Genomic DNA, 21,640 nt, shown 5'->3' with positions numbered 1-21,640 from the left:
AAAAAAAAACATGACAAACGACTTACGGTATACGGGAAGGTCCGAACTAGTGGCGTTGCTGAATAACGACACCTTGTTCAAGTCAAACGAAGGACTGAAGAGATTTCTAGTTTACACGGCTGTCATCATCAAGGCTACGGATTGCTTTGCTTAGAATCAATCAAGTCCACTGTTCAGGTCAAGAGTGAAGACCCAATTGTTAAGGTAACAAACTTTACTGAAGTGCTAAGTTGGACCGTACTGAAACGATGACGTGTAAGTTTTTGGACTTTCTATAAGTTTTGCTGCTTTTCTTCTTCATTCAGTCGCTTTCAACCTTGTTTTGTTCCAGGGTTTCGTTTCAAATTTTCATGTAATCAGTTAATTAATTGTGGCATTTTGTGGAATTGTGATTGGCTTTTATTTTCGGTTATTTTGCGATAGAAAGTTTACTTAATGTGCTGCTGTCAGCCATTTTCTCCGGAAGAACTTTCCTTTACACGCAAAGACGTTTACTTTTTCACGGTTTTTGGCGCCCTCTTGCTTGGGCGGCAAACAAAGCAAAAATTGCAGTAAATGTGAGTAGATGTATGGGAAAAGTTAAAAGTTGGATGTCCAATAAGTTGAGAGTGATTGACTTTTTGAAGATTTTCTGAGTTACAAGGAAACGATACCCAGCAGAGGGCTTTTGAGATCAAATTTGAAGATTATAGATTTGCTATGAGGCGAGGAATTGCACTTTTAATTTTTCATGCAAGTCAAATGAAAACCTTAATTGTGGCTTTTCTAGCGAGGCTATTTTCCTTAAATGTGATCTGTACATTCTTTTACCTAGTATCTTAAGTTTTTCAGTAATTTATACACAATTTCCCCATACATTTACTGTAGTTTTTGCCGTGTTTGCCGCCCAAATAAGATGGCGTTAGGAACCATATACGGTAAAACACTGCTAAGCTTATATTTGATGGCCTTTTTGATACCGAGATGAAGTGGAAACGACAAGGACAGATCAGCGTTTGTTTAATCCGAAGAAACTTCATAAAAATTGTAAAGCCTTGCAATCTTAAGTTATCCTTAATATTCAGCGTTCATTAGTTCTCTCCATCCATATACTGTTTGATGGGGTCTCCGTTGCTCCCAAACGCGGGAAAACGAATGGCATTGTGAGTCATGCAATAACAACCTCGTTTCCAGGGGAAAAGAAAGATCCTGGAAACGAAAATCGTGAAAGGCGATGTAATTTAATTTATGGGTGGGAGGACTACGGACATATTAGAAGACTTGAGCCTTAGAGCTGGCTCGGAATCATGTTGCCAAAAGAAAATACAATGCACAAGTTTCTTCTACTTCTTTCAAAATGAAAAGAAACTCAAGACAATCATTGGCAACTAATGAAACTCTGCATTGATTTGCGTCTCATAGGATAAGTCTTTGTATCAAGACTCGGTGCCAAAAAATTGGTTTAATACAAGAGCCGCTGCTTTATTGAGTTACGTGGTAATAGTACGGTTGTGTCCAAAGAGTTTGGTCGTCATTTAGTCCCAATAGAAACTCTCTCAAGAGGCTTGAAAAATCTAGGCATACTTATCATAGTACTTGGTATTTGGTACTTAGTACTTAATAGTGTATTTATGATGAGGTATAAGGTAGGGATGTTTTTAGAAATATCTCTCATAGATTGAGAAACAGCATGTCATTTTGTTGAATTTACTCTCCCATTCATGTCTAACTCCACTAATAAGTATTGAAAAAACTTTAGTAGAGCTCCCTGAGAACTTATCACAATGTTGTTTTTAGGAGTCAATATTTGTTTTACTACATTGTTAAGAACTGCAGAGCTGAATTTGTAGAGGATTTGAATTTGAAATTTTGCAGTACGATTAAGAGAAAGTTTAATTGACCCATTAAACTCAGAGGTAAACAGTGCTGTCATTACTTTCTTTAATAGGTCGTTAAAAAGTATTTTTTTACGGAGATGGTTTGCAAGATTCCATCTGTCGCGCGGAGCATGCGGTACGTTGAATTTCTCCGAGACTGGGCGTGTCCGTAGATAACGTTTGGAATATGGATCGTCTAGGTCCAACAAGGATCTGAGAAGACCATTTGGGTCCATTTGATTCTTCTGTGTTTCCACAGATTAACAAGATAATGAAACTCTCCTCAGAGAGAAGTTCCATGATAATGAGCTGATTGATAATCAGTAGCTTTTTGAACCGGTGTTAAAGTTATGCCTTTATGATGTAACATTTTCAGCATGTTTCAGTTTATTGCTCAAATCATCAAGTTTCGCAATCTTCAAAGGACTACATTTTAATGCAAAGAAGACATATTTGTATTCGGATAGTACTGAAAGTTATTGGAACCCCGCTGAAGTCTGGTTTTGTAGACAGTGACAGAAGTTTTTCCAGCTGTGCCGTGTTCTGTTAGTTAATTGCTTCACACACCATTTGGTTCAATTTCTAACGGTATCGATTAGTAGGGGGCAGATTTATACGTACAGCTGTTTTAGACGTTCTTAAGCCCTTCCACTTTGCAAAAATTATATGAATTTGAATCATGAAACTTCTGTAATTCATTGCATCCTGAATGCAGAAGATTCTTTAATTTAGGACATATAAAACCCACATTCAATCCTAAAATTAGTTACTGGAAACATGCAATTTAATTATGTTTATTTTGTCGGACATGAGGGATTTAACTTTGGGCCGATGAATTTTTTTCCATATTTTATAAGCCAAAAATCATTCCTTGATGGAAACAAATCGGCTATTTTCGACACTTCACGAATTTAGCAACAGAGTTTCTCTGTAATTGTCTTACCCTAATGAAATGTAGCGTTTAACCTCGGATAATAGACATAAATATAGAAAAAAATATAAAAAAATAGAATTATGTTTTTGGAGTAATTTGGAGTTGGAAGTTTAATTACCCAGCGAGCACGCGAAGCAGAGAGTTGAATTCCTTTCCTAATTATCAAAATTAAGAAAGGAGTTGTCATGCTGCCGTTCAGTTCGACAGGCTTCTGTCTGTTGTTAATTAGTACTCTGAAACACGGGCTTTCTGTTTACTGTTGTCCAAAATTCAACTCCTCGTTACGTATTCATTAGCTACGTTTTTAGTGGCTTTTAGTGTACATTGAAGACTAAAAGATATTATGGATCACAGCTAAACCATGTGATAGACGAGTAGAAAAATTGTCAAATTTCTTTCTTCAGAAATGATATTGCACAAATATCCGTACTCACACAAAATAAGTTGTTTTAGTGTTTCCACCGAAATTCACTAGCTAAACAGTTATCCGGAGAAGCAGATTATTTATCAAAACATTTAGAGAAAGAGAAATTAAATTTTGCTAATTTGTATTTATTAGCAAGTTCAGTAAAATCCGTCATGTAATATTCCGTTGGTAATGAGCGGTTAATCTGAAACACTTCTGTCAGTGGGTGGAGTCTGGAAAGATATTTTGGTCGAAATATGAATGTGTTCTTCCAGCTGGCAATTAATAACAGTTACGGACTCATAACAAAGTCAAATATGCAATGAAGTTCGCGACAACAGTAGCAAATTCCCTGATCGCAGTAAATGGGAATGAAGAAAAATTATTTTGTTGTCATTTTCTTTGAAGAAGCGCGCTGTGGTTTAGGTTAACACGCCGTTACGCCTTCATCATATTTCTACAATAACTCGAAATGAAACTCAATTTTGCACAAAAGACCGACACAGCTTGATGAAAAATAAACAAAATGGTGTACATCACTTAACGAAATATCCAGTAAACTGACCTTCTAATCGAATGAAGTATGATTGTCAACTTGAAACAAAGAAAACTAGAAAACATGTGATGTAGTCGTTTTTATTGTATTCGTGAAGCCGGTTCAAACAAAACTATATACAAAGTTTCGACTAAGTTTTCGACATAAAACCTTCATTTGAAAGGTGTTTTGAAGTGTTGTACGAATACGTAAATTGTGTATCTCTTTGTGTAGTCTTACTGACCGAGGTGTTTCGTTCTACTAAAATCACTTGCTAAGGGGCGTCACTACTTTCTCGCCGACTGAAGATAACAAGTCTTGCCTTTGTCTTTCTGCTTGCGCAGGTGCTTTTCTGTGTGAATGAGTGAAAAAGAAACGTAAATAAACTGGAGGTGCTTAGAACATGAGTCATTTATCTCTCGCCTCATTGTCTTCAAGTTTTGTAGCTTGAGGAGGTGTTTGCCAGTGAGACAAACTAGGGGCTTCATGACAAGCAATTACTGATTGAACGAAGTTACAACGATCAGTTTAAGCGTTGTTCATTGTTAAATACATCTGTTTTACGCTCCGTTACGAGGAGAAAAAGTTGCAAGAGTTTAAAAGTAAGGCTTAACAATAGAATTCTTAAAGCGTGATCAAAACCTGAGCTGAGTATAGTTCGATCGAGCAAACAGCCATTGTACTTCAAAGTTTTCGTGCAGTTTTCGAAGTATTAGTATTTAGCTAGTCTTATTATAAATCAGCAAAACATCTTTCCTTGAAACACACATCTCTGGGTGTGGAACAGGATTACAATAATCCAAGGCATCGTTAAAATGTTGCTATAAGGTTGTATAGCGCAAGGAAAAGAGGTGGTTTTGCAAGCAAAAAGTGAAATTTTTGTTAATGAAGCGCGTGAGTTTAGACCATACTACGGATAAATTTGCCAAGGAGCAGCTGAATTTTTCATAAAATGTCAGTCATATTTCGAACAATTATACTCGATGTTAGTAAACGTATATGACTTATTTATGCTCACCTTATTCAAAAACAACTCTAATTCTACGCATAATTGAATGTCCTATTTTGAATCAACGCTACTTACACTAAGAGACACACTACAGGATTAGATTAAAAAGGATTTGAGGTTTTGTGAACTAACGGTCGACTCTTTCCGCATCGTGATAAATCTTTGTCACCACAAGATTTTGCATTTAGTCTTCCATTCTAATAAGCAACACTACTTATCCAAATTTTAGTTATTGCAAACGTAAGCTAAACATCTTTTTGTAACTGAGCAGATGAAAAAACTCTTGTTTATTTTCATAGGGACACTTTCCGGTAATTGGCCATAATTTAAAACATCACGACGTTTTTATTTTCTAATGAAAAAAGCACTTTATTACACTTGTAACTGCACAATTAATCAGCCATTTTTCTCTCAAAACTATAGGATGACAACTTTTTAAGAAAGCTGACTTGTTTTTCAGTTAAACTCGGGTTCTTTAATGTAATTACTCGTCGATAAAAAGATTCGACGACTTGTGTTGTCTGAAGCGAAATGAGAACTGTTTTTCCCGCAGAGACAATCCACCACACATGGTCTACATTGTTAAGGAACTGTGAATCGTGTTGTATTATCGAATAGAAGTGCGGTTAAGAGTTATTAAACTTGAATTTATTTTAATTCCTTCTTAGTTGAAAGCAAACAAAGGGCAATGGGAGCTGTTTGTTTCTGGTGCACATGTTAATCTAGACAGTTCTGTTAGGGTAATTAAATTACTTTCGCTGGCTTTTATTAACTGGCTTTGTTTTACTGTGCTTTCACTGTGTAAAAGTCGTAAGTAGCACTTTTCTCTTCTTTATAGTTTCCCTGTTTTGCTACAAACAATGGACTCTGTGTGAATAATTTATTCCATGCTTTGAGCTTAGAATCGGTTATTCGTAAAAACTGTAATTGTATTTTTAAAAGCGGTAACATAGAACTTTATGTTCAATAAATTCATTAGAATTTGTCTTCAGCGAATTTAACAATACTTTTCGCTTTGTTTCATGCTTTTCATCTCTTGTTTGTGCGATATTTCAAAAAAAATGGAATGTTTTAGTTTGATGTGAAGTTCAGATATACCAAGATATATTAAAATTCCAATTCTGTGGATAAGATATCTGATGAAGAGTCCGATAAGAAGCATGTTACTACAATGGACACCATGAAAAAGAAAGACTGTTCTAATGTTTTTTTGCATTAGATATTAAGTTAAGAGAACTCTTTTGAACTTTGGACGGTCTGGGACTTCTTACATTGAATAAAACAAGATGAAAAGAGACAATGCGACAGAATATTATCATTTTTGTATTATAGATATTTGTTCATGAGTTATATGTGTACATTCATATAAAGTTTAAGCCATGCTATCCCTTGTACAACAGTTTGAGGTGTTTTCAACGGTCCATTTGTCAGTTCTTAACTTAACGCTTCTAAACTGGTGTTTCAAGTATGTTTTCTAACGTAAGGAACGCTTGTTAAATGAGCCAAATGTCAAAAAGCGGCGGTAAGGTTATTTTTGCGATTGACTCTTACAATTATCGGCATTGTCGAAAAACTCTCGCATTTCGCTTGTTGTGGCACGATACTCGCCTTTCACCTTGGCTACCCTTTTTAAATAAAACAAAGAAATGCTTACAGAACGGATGATCAGATGTTAATCAGTTTAGAAGGAAAATTATTCTCTTAAAAAAAACACTCGTTCTTTGCCTGTAAAGAAGTTTTGAAAGTTTGCAGAGGAAATTCTGCAGCGTCAAGTTACAACTAGATACATGTACTAGATGCTGGGGGCAAACATGCCTGTCAAGAGCTGTGACAAAAAACTGACTCAAAATTATGTTTCGACTTTTACCATTCAAAGAGAGCTTACGTTCAAATTGAAGAACTGAAATCCATAACTTCATTTAAAAAGCTACTGATAAGCAAGCAGCAGTACCACATTAAAGAATTTCTCTGCGACTTTCAACTTGCGACTTAGAAACATGTTAGAATCCATTTAGTACAACGGCTTTTATTTGAACGGTTACACACTAGGTTTGCTCCAGAGACCTGAGAGTTAGATTCAAGTTGCACAACACATGCGGTACCACATGAAATAAGTGTAAGCTTTCATTTCAATGTTCACTCACCAGGATTTCATACATGAACGTAAAAGCAGGAACCAACTTGCACAGCATTATACACAATACCACATGAAAGTACTGCTCAATAGCTTTCATTGAATAGTCACACACTAGGGTTTCATCCACAGACTCAAAAGGTAGAAAAAGGTTAAAACCGCCTTGTACAGCATAATGAGCAGTACCACATGAAAGTACTACTCAATAGCTTTCTTTCTTTTGAATGGTCACACACTAAGGTTCCATCCACAGACTCAAAAGCTAAAACCACCTTGTACAGCATAATGAACAGTACCACATGAAAATACTGCTCAATACTTACACTGTAGGGTTTCAAAGACAGACTGAAAAGCTAGAACTATTTTGTACAGCTAATAAACAATATCACATGAAATTAAATTTCTGCTCATTGGGGTTAAAAGTTGGAATAACATGAACTGAGTCGAGTTTTATCTCTGGATTATAGGCGTTGAGAAAAAGACAACTGAAGCATATCTAAGTGGCTTAGTTGAAAGAGCTGCGTCCCCGACGTTGAGACTTAAGTTCAATAAACCAAAAACTTACTGAGATTATTAAAACACAGGACAATTCAGGGTGAGGCCTTGCAATAAAAAACAAGCCTGGTCAGATTAAAACAATCTGCACAGTTTTGGCGAAACCGTTACATAAGTACCTTCTCGTCCGGCTAGCACACCAGCATTACTTGAAAATGTCAGCAGATGTTTCATCACGAATCAGCATTTTAGCTTCTCTGCGCTTTATCCTAACGGTCGCTGTCCAGTCAATATAGCATAATTAGGGACCACTAGATAATTTAACCTCATTAGCGTGGCAATTACAAGCTGAACTAACACGCTATCTCAAGAAAGATCTGCAGAAACTCAATAATAAGCTTAAGAAAAATTTGAGACGTTTCCGTATTGGATAAGGATGAATAAGATAACTGTCATATGTCTCCTTGGTTTGCAGACGCTGTTTCAAACTAAACCACAGAATTCAATCCTTATTGGCGAAATATTTCGTTAGAAATACCCTGTAGCCCCTTGTTCTGTAGTACTATTCAGGCACGAGCGAAATTCAAGTTCTTGACAATTAATTTAGTTATAATAGGAGTCATATCATATTTTCTGCTTTTTCTCTTTTCGTCGATATCGATCTTTCTTTAAGTAGTTGTTGTTTTTTGACTAGAACAACAGCTTTTCCTGAACATCAACTGCGAAAGCTTTAGTTCCAAAACCTGTTATCAGCCAATGGTAGGTCCATAGCTCTCCTGTGTTGATTACTTACAAGATTAAAGTTACAGTAAAAATACCCTTAACATAAATGTATTTGAACTAATCTTTGTTTTGGACAGAAACTTCAGAGTCCTGGGAATTTAGCCTCCAAGTTGATGTTTGCTTAAAATCCTAGCTATTAACCCTGCTGTAAAGAACTTTTAAATTCAGTGATTCTCCTCGCGTTGCAAGCATTTAGAAAACGGAACGCTCAAATTTGAGTAAGTTCGTGTGTGGGTAGCGACCAAACAGTTAAAAATGTATTCGGTTTGAAGTTATTTCGTGTGGTATATGATAATATCACGATACTGTATGATGGCATTCATGTAGCTTTAGTTTGGAAACAGATGACTTATAAACCTGCGCATGTTTACCAGGGTCACAAATCAAACGTTCTTTTGCTTAAAATGTAATAAATTTAATGTACCCTGTAGCCGAATAACTTTTGGTGATTCGTCCACAACTGGGGTCATCTATTTATCAGTATTAAAGTTAGCAGTTCATATCTATCCGAACTGACTACCACAAGCCAAGTGTCACTTGATCGTGGCGGATAGATGAGAAAAACACACACACGATATCAAAAGGATCAGGCACATGATGTAGTGACGATCGATAAACTGATTCCAAACTCTAGACATTTGTTTGTTAGCAGTGGCAACATGACACGTGCAGTGGAGATAAGTTATCAGGAAAATTTGATTTGTGGCCTTAATTGGCAGATAAGGGAAAGTCTGCAAAGCCAGGGTATTTTAATGACATGCTTTCTAAACGTTGAAAATCGAAGTATTAAATAAGCATGTCTTGTATGACCTCGTTATGTCTATGCTAAACTCGATAGATTTTCTTCAAACATCTACTGCGGACAGGTAATGAATTACTTGTTTCAGAACGTCCTCAAGGATGGGAAGAGGAAAGGAAGGGAAATAAGTGTTTTGAGTTCTACTAACAACGTCTAGTCCAAATAAACCTTTCATTTTGACGTCTACGTCCACCTAGCTATAATACAGGTGGGTCTAGGTGTTAGAGTTTAAAGGGGAATGGCACAGTGGTGCGAGCGCTTGCTCCCCATATGTGGGTTGAGTTTGGTGTTGGTTCTCGCCTTGCTTCGAGGGTTTTCCTCTATGTTCTCCGGTTTTCTTCCCTCCGCAAAAACCAACATCTCCAAATTCCAATTCGACCATGAAAGCCAACTAAAGCTGATGTGGCTTATATTCTGATATAATTAAAGTGGGTTATTCATACATTCTTAGACCAATAATTCAGTTGTTTTTTTTCAACTGCTACTTAAGATTAGAATTTGTTACAAGGTGATACGAACTAGTTTTGTTTTGAATTTTTGAACTATATTACCAGACAGTAGTAACAGTGTGGTTTAATCGCATGTATGCGTTACGGACCTACATCTGAAATTGACAGTTGGCACAGAGCCTGACGTCGTCGCCGCCGTATCTTTACTTTGAAAATAAATTACTTTCCTATGGAAACATTTCACCAAGACACCAACTAGCCGAACCTTTGAAAACTTTCCCTTTAAGTAATTCAGTTTTACAGAACTCAATGCAGATTAGATAACCTTAGCACCTATAGTGTCCGTCCAGAAGTATTTTTGCTTATTTTTCAACAACTTTCTCTTCCGTTTAAGCCATACTAATCACATACCAACCTTCAGGCGAGTAATTTGGCTTCTCTGCCTTCAAAATAAGTTTATCTAACTGTGGAAGCAATCTGAATGCAAAAATAAAGATATTTAGAAAAAGAACAAAACACAAAGACAAAACAAAAGTTCCTCTTGTTTGTGCTCTTAGCGGGACTTGAAAAATTTTTAAATACATTTTTCAAGTTTCCTTTTTATTCACGTCAAGAAAGAAATGACTTCATGTATTGACAGCTTCCTTAGCTCTTTGCTTGTAAGTATTTCTCTCTGACAGCTGTTAACTACAGTTTTCTCCTCCTGACCTGTGACATTAAACTATTCTCATTAAGATATAAAACGACTAGAATTAATTTTCGTCCGACAGCTGAGAAAAATAAAGATTGATAGCAACAGTTACAATACAATACAAATTTTGTTAGCACTCCCCATGGGGGCTTTTCAGTACTAATACAGTACTACTAAATAAGTTACTTTAAAATTACAATGAAATAAATCAAAGTACCATTGAATTATAAAAATGATATGAAATAGGGTAGAATTATGTCACAATATTGTATTATCAAAATAAAAATTCACGTAAGAGTTTACCTCGTAATCTTCGTTTAAAAATATTCAGAGATTCGCTTAGCCTAAGATTTCTTTCTAAACTATTCCATAATGACACACAGTTCCATAATGCACAGTTAAGTATATTTTTGAAATCTACAATCATTATGTGGTGAAAATCAGGTCGTAGATAAATTAAGAATCTCGTATTTTTCTTACCGCAGGAGCAGCTTTTATTTGTATTTTCTTGCTGTTCGTGCTCATTTCCACCTGGTTTGCTTTATCCACCACACCCTCGCCTCCCCCCTTACAAAACTTCTGCAGCCGGTTTACAAATGCTGTTTTACGTACATCTACATTTGTAACGATTTGTGTTCCCTTGGAATTCTTACGCTTACTAGTAATTATTTCATTTTCTTCGATTTGTCGCGGCTTTTTCTATGACTTCACTAGCTCGCTGTTTACATAGACATTTAAAACTGGGGTTTACATTCTTTACACGTTAAAGAGAAATCGAAATATTTTGTATGGACAAATGAAACTTTCTCGCAGATACTTTTGTCTTCCCAACTGTATTGGGTCTATTAAAAAGGTTTTCACCCAAAGCTTGGCGGTGTCGCATTGCTAAGGACATTGAGCCAGCGACTTGCAACTTTTAATTCTTAATGTAAATTTTGTTGTCAACACGTAATTGTAATAAATATTACTTTAAGTTATTAATTTGGTCGTTGGTTTTATTTCTTTCGCTGTTACCTACAACAGAACATCGGAATATCTCTACGAACTAGCTGTTGAAGTGTATGTATTTCCAAGCTTAAATAAAAATATAACATCCTTTATTTAAGTGTCGAAGTATTTAGTCCCAGCGGACCAACTGGGGACACTCAAAAAGAATGAGCATACAGTATTAAAATGTTAAAAATGAATACTTCATACCAAAATAATTAAAATAACAATACTAAAATAATCATGATTAGAATAAAATAAAAGTATGTCTGCCTATATCTGTGTTTTTAAAGAATGTAAGATGGATTCCGCTCAAAGTTCGAGCAATAAGTGCAAAAATTATTCCCTAAAATCTACTCACAGCACGATAACTTTTTGAATACTATTTAAAACATCCCACCGTATATCATTTCTTTAGGTGACCCCGCGATTAAATCCCCAAGCATCAGTTCTCGAGAAAGTTAATGTCAAACATCGTAAGAATGCTTAATACGTGTGCTATTGTGTTTTCAACTAACGTGAAACGTCCGTTTTAATTGAAATATGGATAACTTCTAGTTAAATTTTCCCTGGGGGGGGGGGGGGGGGGGGGTCAGCTTGAGAGCTTAAATCTCGGTAACTGAGTTCTTCTTGCCTTTATTTAAAATATTACCATGCTACGACGTTTTTTGGTAGCTTTACTTTTGCCGTTTTTGCTCGAATGTTCTGCGGAAATCACCTTAATCATTCCCATAGGTATGCAGACTGAAATGTCACTTGGGCTTTTCCCTGGGAGACATCATTTCACTGGGAGATATTATCCACCCCTCCCAGTCTCTGTTCCAAAAGAAGCAAGTTGGAGACCTTAGAAGATTAAAGTGTTGGCATGCGTTTCTATGTACAAAAGCAATCTGAAATAGTTTGCTCTGAATTTTTGCTCTCAGCTAGATTTGCTCGTTTATGTAAGTAAGGTAGCCTACTGGATCAGCAATTGCAGTACTTCAGTGTCACGCACAACGCCAGATATCAAAAGATAACTATGCAAAGACATCCATTCATAACTTGTGTCAACCCTGTTAGTGAACTTTCTTTTGACTGGTGCCGATCAGAATCAACAAACATCAAATCATTTGTTATAAAAACATATATAATTTTTATTTTTGGGACGAAATATTGTTTGCTACTTCAATGTTTATCTACTTAATTTGGCGGATTGCTTTAAAGAGTATTTGATTAAGAGTTGAATTAAGTTGCCGACCCCTGCGGCGTAACCGGTACAACTTTGACAAACTAAAAACAAATTAACAAAATTCAAAGTACAGTTTGTTCGCTTAATGAGTGTAAATAAAAAGTTCACCTCTGTGTTCAGTAGAAGACGTTTTTCCAAGTCTCTTACTTTTCCGTAGAGGAAAGAGGTGGACGCATTCAGAAAGTATTTTATTAGCAGAATAACTGACCCCCTGGTGGGAAAGGCTTTGAATGAACGTAACTGCCAAGGCTAACACTTAAGAGAGCCATTGAACTGTTGAATAATTAAAAATAACTAGGATTTACTGAAATTAAGTAAGAGTATTCTCATCGAAAAGCTATTACACGAATCCAACTGAACTTTGAAATCTCAATTTTCAATGAAGTGCCGATTTTGGAGAACAATTGGTATGCATAAGAGGCTGCCGATTTATTATTTAAGCCCTCCAGCGTTATGAATATCGTAGTCATCCCGAGTTGATAGATTCATGATGGATGAGTTTGATAAGCAAATTTTCCTCGAGGACATCTATTATGCCACCGTTTCTCACAAAACACATATCTTTTGTGGCGTGTTGTTCTGTTAATCAGAACCGGAAACTCATAATTGCAAAGTAAAGAGTGACTGTTTACAAAATAGTACTAGTGTTTCGCCCCTCAAATGAACATTTAGCGTGTCCGGCGAGCTGAGTCGCGTAAACGTTTATTCGCACGGTGCAGAGGACAGCTTAGAGACGGTTTATGCCCAATTAGTCAGCAAACTAGAAAAAGATAGGCCAAGAGTTATAACTTTGAGTTATTGGCATTTCTGAGCGTCGCATGGCTAAGTTTGTGCATGACTCGACTAATAGTGTCTTCCAAAAAAGCAGTATTTTAAAACATGTGTGATTGGAACAAATCGCGTGCCGACATATGCAAGTTTTGTGGTATCGCCTCTAACGGTTCATAAATCAACAACAAAAGACATAGGCGACGTTAAACCACAAGATTATTTAACCATGCAAGCACTTAATACTTTTTTTGGTGGGAATTCAAAGGAGACAGCTGTTACTCTCAAGAGTTTCATAAAAATTAAACATTCTTCTCACGTTTTCTTAAGTAATGTGTACTGCAGAATTAACCTGAAATTTGCCACTCTATATATATTTGAAAATGTCCCTGGAATGTTCTCTGGTATGCTGGTCCATACATACAGCGTCTTTTTAATGGCGTCTCCCGATAAGAGCTTCGTGTACGACTATTTGGTTTTGTCTCAAGTCTCATAGGCTTTATATGATTTTATCTATAGCATTTCCACCTGCAACTCTACACCGCCAAAACGTTTTTATTAACAACTTGCACACGCTTAGCGTCACTCACTTATTTGAAGTACGCGATAAAATCTAACTGGATTTATTTTAATTGAATTGTCAGATCAATCAATTCTTTTAACTTACACCGCAGGTCAAGAAGCTTCTATTCACACCTTTTGGTTATACTTTGCTCTCAAAATGTCGCGCCCAACGAAAATGAGAAGAGTTTTGAATCGTTGACTTACACATGCATTGTACTCGAGTCAACTTTTTAGGGATCTGTTTTCCTTTATTTGCTTTTCTTAATTTTGAAGTTTTAATCGTAGAGAAAGTTGCAAGACGAAACATTTTGGCTAAAAGTTATTAGTGTATGAAAATATTTATTTTCATTCCACCGTCAGCAAGTGACGTCATCGTTTGTGACAGAAAAGTTCGGCGAATAACAAAGAGTCACAAAAGACTATTTAAGCTGGATCTCATTTTATTTCTTTTGATTTACGATTTACACACAGCTAATATTAGACTTGATATTTATTGGCGCATCCTTACAATATAAGTTTTTTTTTTTCTGGTAGGCATATTAAAAACAAAATTATTGGATTGTCGAGAAATGTCGTGAAAATAGCAACAGGAATGTAAACAAGAGGCGTGATCTTCACAAAGAACGTTTGTTCTTAGATGCTCTTCCCGTGTTCCGTGCAGTATTTGGACACCTGCGCGGTGAAGTTTCCTTGTAATATTGTTTGACTCAGTCGATCTTAAATGACGGGCGCATGCCTCCTGTCCACGGGGTTGCCTCTCTTTTGTTCCTCACATAATACCTAGCGACATTGACTAATCGGAGCGCTTCCCTCAGATCAAAGACCACATCGACGAAACAGCCAGATTAACTGCAAGCAACGACAGACTGACAGCCAAAATGAAAAGGAATGATGGAATATTCTAATAAACAACTTTGCATTGCACACTGCCTCGCCTGCCCCAATTTTTTTATAGGCGTGTTAAAATTTACCGCCGCGTTCCATTTGGTTGAATTCTGGAGCCGTGTGTGGCCTCTTGCTTCGCCATAAGGACACGAAAATGCTTTCTTTGGAGCGAGCGGAAAGCCAGGGCCTCAACTCAAACAAAGGTATAAATCTCCTTTGAACATTGTTACGGACGCACTTTTTGTGTGAGGCGTTCGGTTAATCACTATTTCCTCTCTTTGGCTTTCGGTTTTGTTTCCTTCTTTGTGTGTATATGTTATTTAGATAAGATGTTATCAGATGTTCACTTCATCCTGAAATGAAATCCAATTAATCAGACAGTTTTTTTTAGGCTCTAGCTTTTGTCACTTGGAGAGCCCTTGAGTTGGTTGTAGCTTGCTACAATAGTCTACTTCAGTTAAATACCTCTTCTGCGGAGATAGAAATATTTTTGTCCATATTCTTGCTTTAGAGTATACTTTTGTTAAATTAATATGTCTTTCGTGCTATATAAATTAGGTTTTCTTGCGCTGTTTGTACATTAAAGCGATAGATAATTGGGAAAATATTGAGGTGCGGTATGTTGAACATAAAGTTCTGGATTTTGCCTCTGATAAGATGGGGCGCTTTCTCGAAGAGATCGCTGGTAGCCATTATGAAACCCATGGTTGAAGGGCACTGTAGACGATTCATTCACCCCTTGTTTTCGAATTGATTCTTTTAGTTCTCTTTTCCATTTCATTCGTCGATTTTGAAACCATATTTTAATCTGTGTTTCAGTAAGCGCCAAATTAGATGCTATTTCAATGCGTCGTGTCCGTGTCAAGTATTTGCTAAAGTGGAACTCCTTCTCCAGTTCGACGAGTTGTCGTTGAGTGAAGGTGAATCTCTTCTTCTGACTCATTGCAGTTTGGCTTTTTATCTCGGGACTTGTTTCCTCCTTTTCTGTGACCTTAGCAGCTCCTGCTGTAAGAAGACACGAAAAGAAGACGAAAACCGTTAAAACAAAAAGAACTGCTATCTTTGATACACTAATAACTGATTTCAAATCATGCCTTCAGGTTTCCGAAAGGTGTCTTTTTGAAATCATCGATGCATCAAACCAAACCACAACCAGTTTGCTTCTGTTAGAGGTTTTCGTCTCCATAACACTTCAATCTATACTTGTCCTTTGAATATAGTTAAGGGATATAGCCTTGAATGTAGATCGGTTCAAAACAGTAACGTCTTCCCTCGTCCTTACTTATTATATATTTACTGTTTGCTTTAATTATCGTAGGAAGGGGTAAGAACGTATGGCGAAGCTAGACAGTGTTTTTAATATTCAGCGGGGTCACAATGTTTAAAGATGAATGTAAACTGTTTCGGATGTGGTTGATGGGAGACGAGATAACCTTTTTCTACTTCGTTTGAGAAAACGATAAAAGTTGTTTGAAAGACAAAGCATAGATCCCACTTGTTAATTTGTGGCGAGATTAAGAAGAAAGAGAAGCACCTACACTGCACATTGCCGACCTTAGTTTATTTAATATGGGTGCGTTCCTAAATCTTTTAGAGGCTGAAATGCCTTCTCTCTATGTCTATGAAGACCACTCTATAAAAACACTGCAAAAATGGGTTTGAGTCACTGATTTTCCGTTAGCTACACTCGGGGTTACGCCGAGCCATCAACAAACACGTATTGAATTGAATGCTTCACTGAAAGATTAATGGAAGGATCGTGGTTTCATTGTGCCGCTGCTCGATTCTGCGACAGGAAATCTCGCAAAGAATAAAACAAATTAAGTATTAGTGTTACGATAATCGCATTGAAGTAATTTAAAATCTGTTTCAATGCTGCAAAGTTCGTATTATATGTTGTGCATTGTGTTTAAAGCATGCTTGCACCGCGGTTAGAAATGATGCGTTTGCCAATCAGTGTTTGAAGAGATGGTCTTGTTCAATGTAGCGCTGTTGAATTCTTTAAAGCTTTCTAGCACACCTTAAGCATAAATGCTACTGAACACTGTTAAGTTTCTTTATGTTAAAAGTTAGCAGAATCTGTTCACATTATTTTGGGCAGTTTATATTTAGCTATCGGAGCAAGAATAGCTACGATTACATGGATCAATCTGGGTGCAACAGTCAGGGCAGGTTTCTGATACACTGATGAGAATTTTGAAAGCTTATGGTCAATTGGAACTACACTGATGAATGCAGTTTAAATCAAAGCACTAGTTTTCTTCTGCTTTACCGGCGACGGTTTGTAAGGTTTCTTGCCGGCCAAGAAATAAGGTTGTTTGCTTAGAATATAGAGCAAAATTTCAATGAAGCCTTCGGAGGCTGATGATCTTTGAAAACACAAGGCCGGTCCAAATGTTCTGTCTAGGATTGCCCAGTTCTGTGCAAGAGATATCAAGTACAACGCGATTTAGCGAGTCTGTTTTAGAGCCTAGTTTACGAAAAACTCATGACTTTTCAAGAGTTCAATTAGGACATTATATTGAAGCCAAGGCAATCATGATTATAAAGAATTTGAGAAGTGTCAGTCTTACTCTTCAAAAAATAAATTACCAATTTACAGCTTTTAATCGAAATATTCGGGAAGGAGTTCCTGTATTTCTGTAAATAAACAACCACACCGGGGCAGGTGAAACCAACAAGCTTACTAAATCAAAGTAAATCAATTTATTCTCCGCAGCGTATGAGTGAATTTTCGGGTGTTTGTGTCCTTAAGAGGCGGTGGTGAACTTTGCTCTGCTCCGACTCTCGAAGCATTGATCCAGCGCAGAATGATTAACTAGATGAACTGTGAAATCGAGTTCATTACTTATTTTGATATATAGGTTGTATTTTGTCTTAGCTTTCGAATGAACGCATAATACACAAGACAACCGGTCCTCCTTGAGGGAATCTTTGTGTTCCATTCCCTGACCCTTGTTCTCAATAAAAGACTAAAATCCCTCGTCGTCACCTGGTAGTTTGTAAAATTGATCGGCTTTAAAAATGCTATGCTTGTTGAAAATATTATCAATACCTGTGTCAGTAGATGGTTCATGTTCAATATTTACCAATCGATTAATATACGCGTTTCCAAAAGAGATGCATTCTTTTTTGTCCATGGTATTTGAGGTTCAATGGCGCGTGGATTCGAAGAATGATGTGCTTCATGCTTAGCGAAAAAACTGTCAATCCTCGAGCAGGTGATAAATGCAAACTTAAAAAAAAACATAGTTTCATTTCGATGATGCTACACACAAAAAATGCTACAGAGATACAAGAATTCAGAACTATTCAGTGATGGTTTAACTCTGAGGGAGTGAATTGAAGGTATCTAGATTTTATCTCGTATGATTTACGAAGGGTTTAATGAGCACTCGAAAAATCGCACTCGATTAAAGCTAAAAATACAAACTAATATGTAGCAATGTAAAGACGAAATATGGTGGTGAACCAGTTTGTTGACGGGTTTGTACACGTTGTAACAGAAATAATCAGAAATCTAAATGTTGCAAGCATGTTCCTTTAATGTTTGAGTTGGATCAATAGCAGGTTGAGTTTGTTACCTTTTCTTTTAGTGAACATCCAGCGATAATTCGCCGTTTGCCATCGCTTCTTCTCCACGTTTTGAGCTCTTGCATCGCTTTCATTAGTAGAAGCCTGTATTTGTGTAGAGGAAAGTGAGGAAGAGGATGAAGAGATCGACAGCTCTCTGCTTGCCACAGGGATTGGCAGTCGATGACCTAGCGTATGTGAGAAAGGCAGGAAGGTTTGAGGCGAGGAGGTGATGTTAGGTCTGGCGTGCACTGTCGTTGGTGGATGCCGCAGAGGCATCGTTCTTCCAAAATCAAGAGCGTGGTAATGCGGAATAGACGTCGCCAAGTGTGGAGTTGGCATCCTACGGCGCCACTCGTCCATCATGTCGTCGGATTTTTTGCGGAACGTTCCAACTGCTGCCACAGGACTCGCTTGAAATTGATGAATTTTGAAATGGACTGTTTTGAGGGTAACTTATAGGTCTGGGCGGAATGTTATGTCTGTGGTCAAATTATGGTTTAATCGAATCAGCGTCGAGATTACTTAACCGACATACCGTGAAAACCGTCTGCAGAGCGGTACTGTCGTTCACTCTGACCAGCTAGGTGGAAATCTCCCAGGGTTTCAATTAGAAGCGAGGCTTTCTACTTATCTAGGAAGTGTCTGGTGAATTTGAAAATGTCACCCTGGGGTTTCCGAGCATACAATGCGACACACGCTTCATCAGTAATTAAAATTAAATCGTATTAACTTAATCAGCGGAGGACGAACAATGGAGTCAGTTGAATCGTCTCTTTTTTCTTCCAGATGGAGTGACATAACGTTCCCACACATTTCAATTCTAGCCTCGGGCAAGTTGAGCTGTTATGTCAGTTCTAACATAGTTAAGTTCTGTGGTTTAACGATTAAGTCTTCTTTTTTTTTCATATCGAAATGAAATCCACGCTTGCGATATTTTGTAACCGTTTTTTGTTTGAATTATCTGGGCAGTCGTGATTATCTTTCCGTTATCTAAACTGTAAGAGAACACGGAAGACCTCCTGTGACTATGGAGCCATTTTTCCATTGCACTTTTGTAAGAATAGCAAAAAACAAAGTCAGTTATTGCTCCAGATACAGCAGGTACTCTTCTATATTCATCACTTTCCAGTTCAAAATATCGCAAACATTTATAAATTTCTTTCACTTGCTTTCTTTTTTATTATTATTAAACCGGCCCCCTTCATCTCGAGCGATATTTTAGTAGGAAACTCCAACCCAGGATAGTTTATGAATCATTTTAATTTATTTTATTATTTTTTAAAATTGCTTTATATTCCGCTGACAAACATCCTTGGCGTTCAGATTTCCACCCAGCGCAGTTATGTTTGTGTACAAACTAACCTACTCAACCAGAAAGAATGCGTCTTTCTTTGCCACTAACGTCACTTTACCACAATTTAGTCAGTGTTGTCAAGATCATATCAAGTACTGTGTTGAAGACGGAGCTTTACTGAACCGTAAATATAAAATTTGAATAGATTTCAATTTCAATAAGAAGCAATGTCCCGCTGAGAAACACAATAAGAGCTTCTACTCATCCAAAGACTCATATCAAACCTAACAATTTTCAATGGCGCTCTCTGAGAGTAGACGCGGTACACGTCTGCTATGCAAAGTTGTATTTTATTTCGTTGATGCACTGCAGCGATTCCTCGCGCGTCTTTTATACTCTTGGCTCGGATTCCACCTATGAGAGGGTTCTTTTAAAATAGAACATCACCATGTTATATTTAGCGCGCGCAACGGGTTGCGTGGTAGGATTGCCCTTCAAACGACTCAACAAGAAATATGTGCCGCGAAAAAATCAGTTGAAACTAATGATTATGAAGGAAGTCACTTTATTCCTGGCTTGTATTGTATGCATACAACTTTGCTTACTTCTACTCAGCAATGCTTTACGACAAGTAGGAATCCTGCCTTGGTATAAATCTTTCAGTCACTACCCTTAACCTTGGCCGTCTTAGCCTGGTTGGAGTTAAAAATAAACTGAAAGCATACCTTGCATTGCACATACCAAATTCGTGTTTTGTAGTGCAGCCTCATTCCTCATGGCTCACCTTGGGCTATTTCGACTATTTCATTTCGGTATCGAAAAAATCGCTAAAACTTTCATTCAAGTCCCCGCCAAAAGCATTGTTAAGATTTTTTAAAGAGTGTGTGGGTCAAATGTTGCCACGCACTGAATCGATCTTATGTGATGTGCGGTTCGTTCTCCATTGTACTTGTTCATGAGGTGCCATTGTGAAAAGATTTGACGGCAGGTGCTGATTACGAACTTTCAAAATTCGACATTTTGATCTAAAGTTTTAGTCTACTTTTGCTTTTCACGACAATAGCGCGGTCATGTCAGGTCTGCGTAAACCGTAACATCGATCGCCCAAAGAGAGGATTTTAACTCTACTAAAACTGTTCGAAAAATATCACTTAAAATATCGCCCTCTTTGGCGCACGATTTTTTCTTTTTGCTTCTTTTAGGTTCCTGTCTCTAGATATATTTGGTTTTACCGACATTAAAAGCGTTACCACATATGAACTGCATGCTGAGATTACATCAGAACGCTGTATCCATAGTACACATTCAAATATGTCGTTTCGGGGCTCGAACAAAGACCCGGTGATTTATCCTTTCATGTGCGTCCGGACTTGAAAGTTTCCCGCTAAGTCAAGCTAAGAGGTCTAAATCGTCGATTTTTAAGCAGTGATAGTCCAAGATAATGTTGAGATTATACATGATCAAGGACGGTGAAATATTAAAACTTGGCAAATTCTACAGACTAACACTTGTGACATTGCTGTCAATTCACGTTTTATTGGAGTTAGCTCCCAAGCTCCCAAGCTTTTTATTCCGTACCATCACACTTGCCTCAAAGGAGTTGTTTCATATCTTATATAGAAACAAAGGCAATAGAAAAATTGAATTGTTTGACAGAGAGTTCTCAAGATAACTAAACCCTGAAATGAAACTGGACAGATCGAATGCGCTTAACGCAAAATTGATTATGCAAATTAAGCTAAGATTTTAGCTTGTGGTGTAAAAGGAAGGAGTAAATTCATAAGTCGTGATCTGTATTCGTGAGCTCGTGGGTAAATTCTTTTACTGAGCTATGCTCCCCCGCTGTGTTCACAGAACAACATTTCCACTTTCCATGTAGTTTGACAGTTACAGAAAATTACATCACTCAGCTGAATCTTGCTTAACCCAAAAGTGTGAGTGAGTGCTGATATGATCAATGAAAGGAACAAAACTAAGAGGGTTCCAACACCGTTTGGTACGGTTCGAGTTTTCATGTGGAAAAGTAATCCACCCTTTACGATTCCGCTTTACACTGCTGTATAATTGCATGAGTAAATAAATAAAATTCATGTAAATTGCCCCGAGAGACATCTATAATCAGGTTTCAAGGATCCAGTAAAACTGGTAATACCAGTTATTCCCTCTGCTCACGCCACACTGAGATTTTGCAAGTTCCAAAGGTCAATGATTTCGCAAAAAAGAAAAATCTATGGAACCACGCATGCT

At 37.2% G+C, this 21,640-nt stretch overlaps 1 protein-coding gene and 1 long non-coding RNA gene across 2 annotated transcripts; one reads left to right on the top strand and one right to left on the bottom strand.

Annotated features, from left to right (window-relative positions):
- Nucleotides 1-14,060: 14,060 nt before the first annotated feature.
- LOC110054261 (uncharacterized) lies at nt 14,061-18,462 on the bottom strand. Its single transcript, XM_020760627.2, has 2 exons — nt 18,108-18,462; nt 14,061-15,528 (listed from the first exon to the last, which is right to left on the bottom strand). Exons 1-2 carry the CDS (start codon nt 18,460-18,462, stop codon nt 15,104-15,106), a joined length of 780 nt encoding a protein of 259 aa, XP_020616286.2. The 3' UTR covers nt 14,061-15,103.
- On the top strand, nt 14,658-21,620 carry LOC149115944 (uncharacterized). Its single transcript, XR_016206169.1, has 2 exons — nt 14,658-14,726; nt 18,120-21,620. It is a non-coding gene; the product is annotated as an uncharacterized LOC149115944 (long non-coding RNA).
- Nucleotides 21,621-21,640: the final 20 nt, after the last annotated feature.

The sequence above is a fragment of the Orbicella faveolata genome, unplaced genomic scaffold (genome assembly GCF_042242905.1).
Source record: "Orbicella faveolata isolate gen_17 unplaced genomic scaffold, um_ofav_v1 contig_13, whole genome shotgun sequence".
NCBI classification, from domain to species: domain Eukaryota; kingdom Metazoa; phylum Cnidaria; class Anthozoa; order Scleractinia; family Merulinidae; genus Orbicella; species Orbicella faveolata.
Note: the sequence above shows the minus strand (reverse complement) of the source record. Positions and strands in the feature narration are given on the sequence as shown.

Bases quoted from the DNA above. Each gene is read 5' to 3' on its own strand.
- LOC110054261 (XM_020760627.2), bottom strand. From the start codon at position 18,462: ATGATGGACGAGTGGCGCCGTAGGATGCCAACTCCACACTTGGCGACG. The intron at 15,529-18,107 runs GTAACAAACTCA...GTCTTCTTACAG, and splicing joins GATGTTCACTAAAAGAAAAG to CAGGAGCTGCTAAGGTCACA.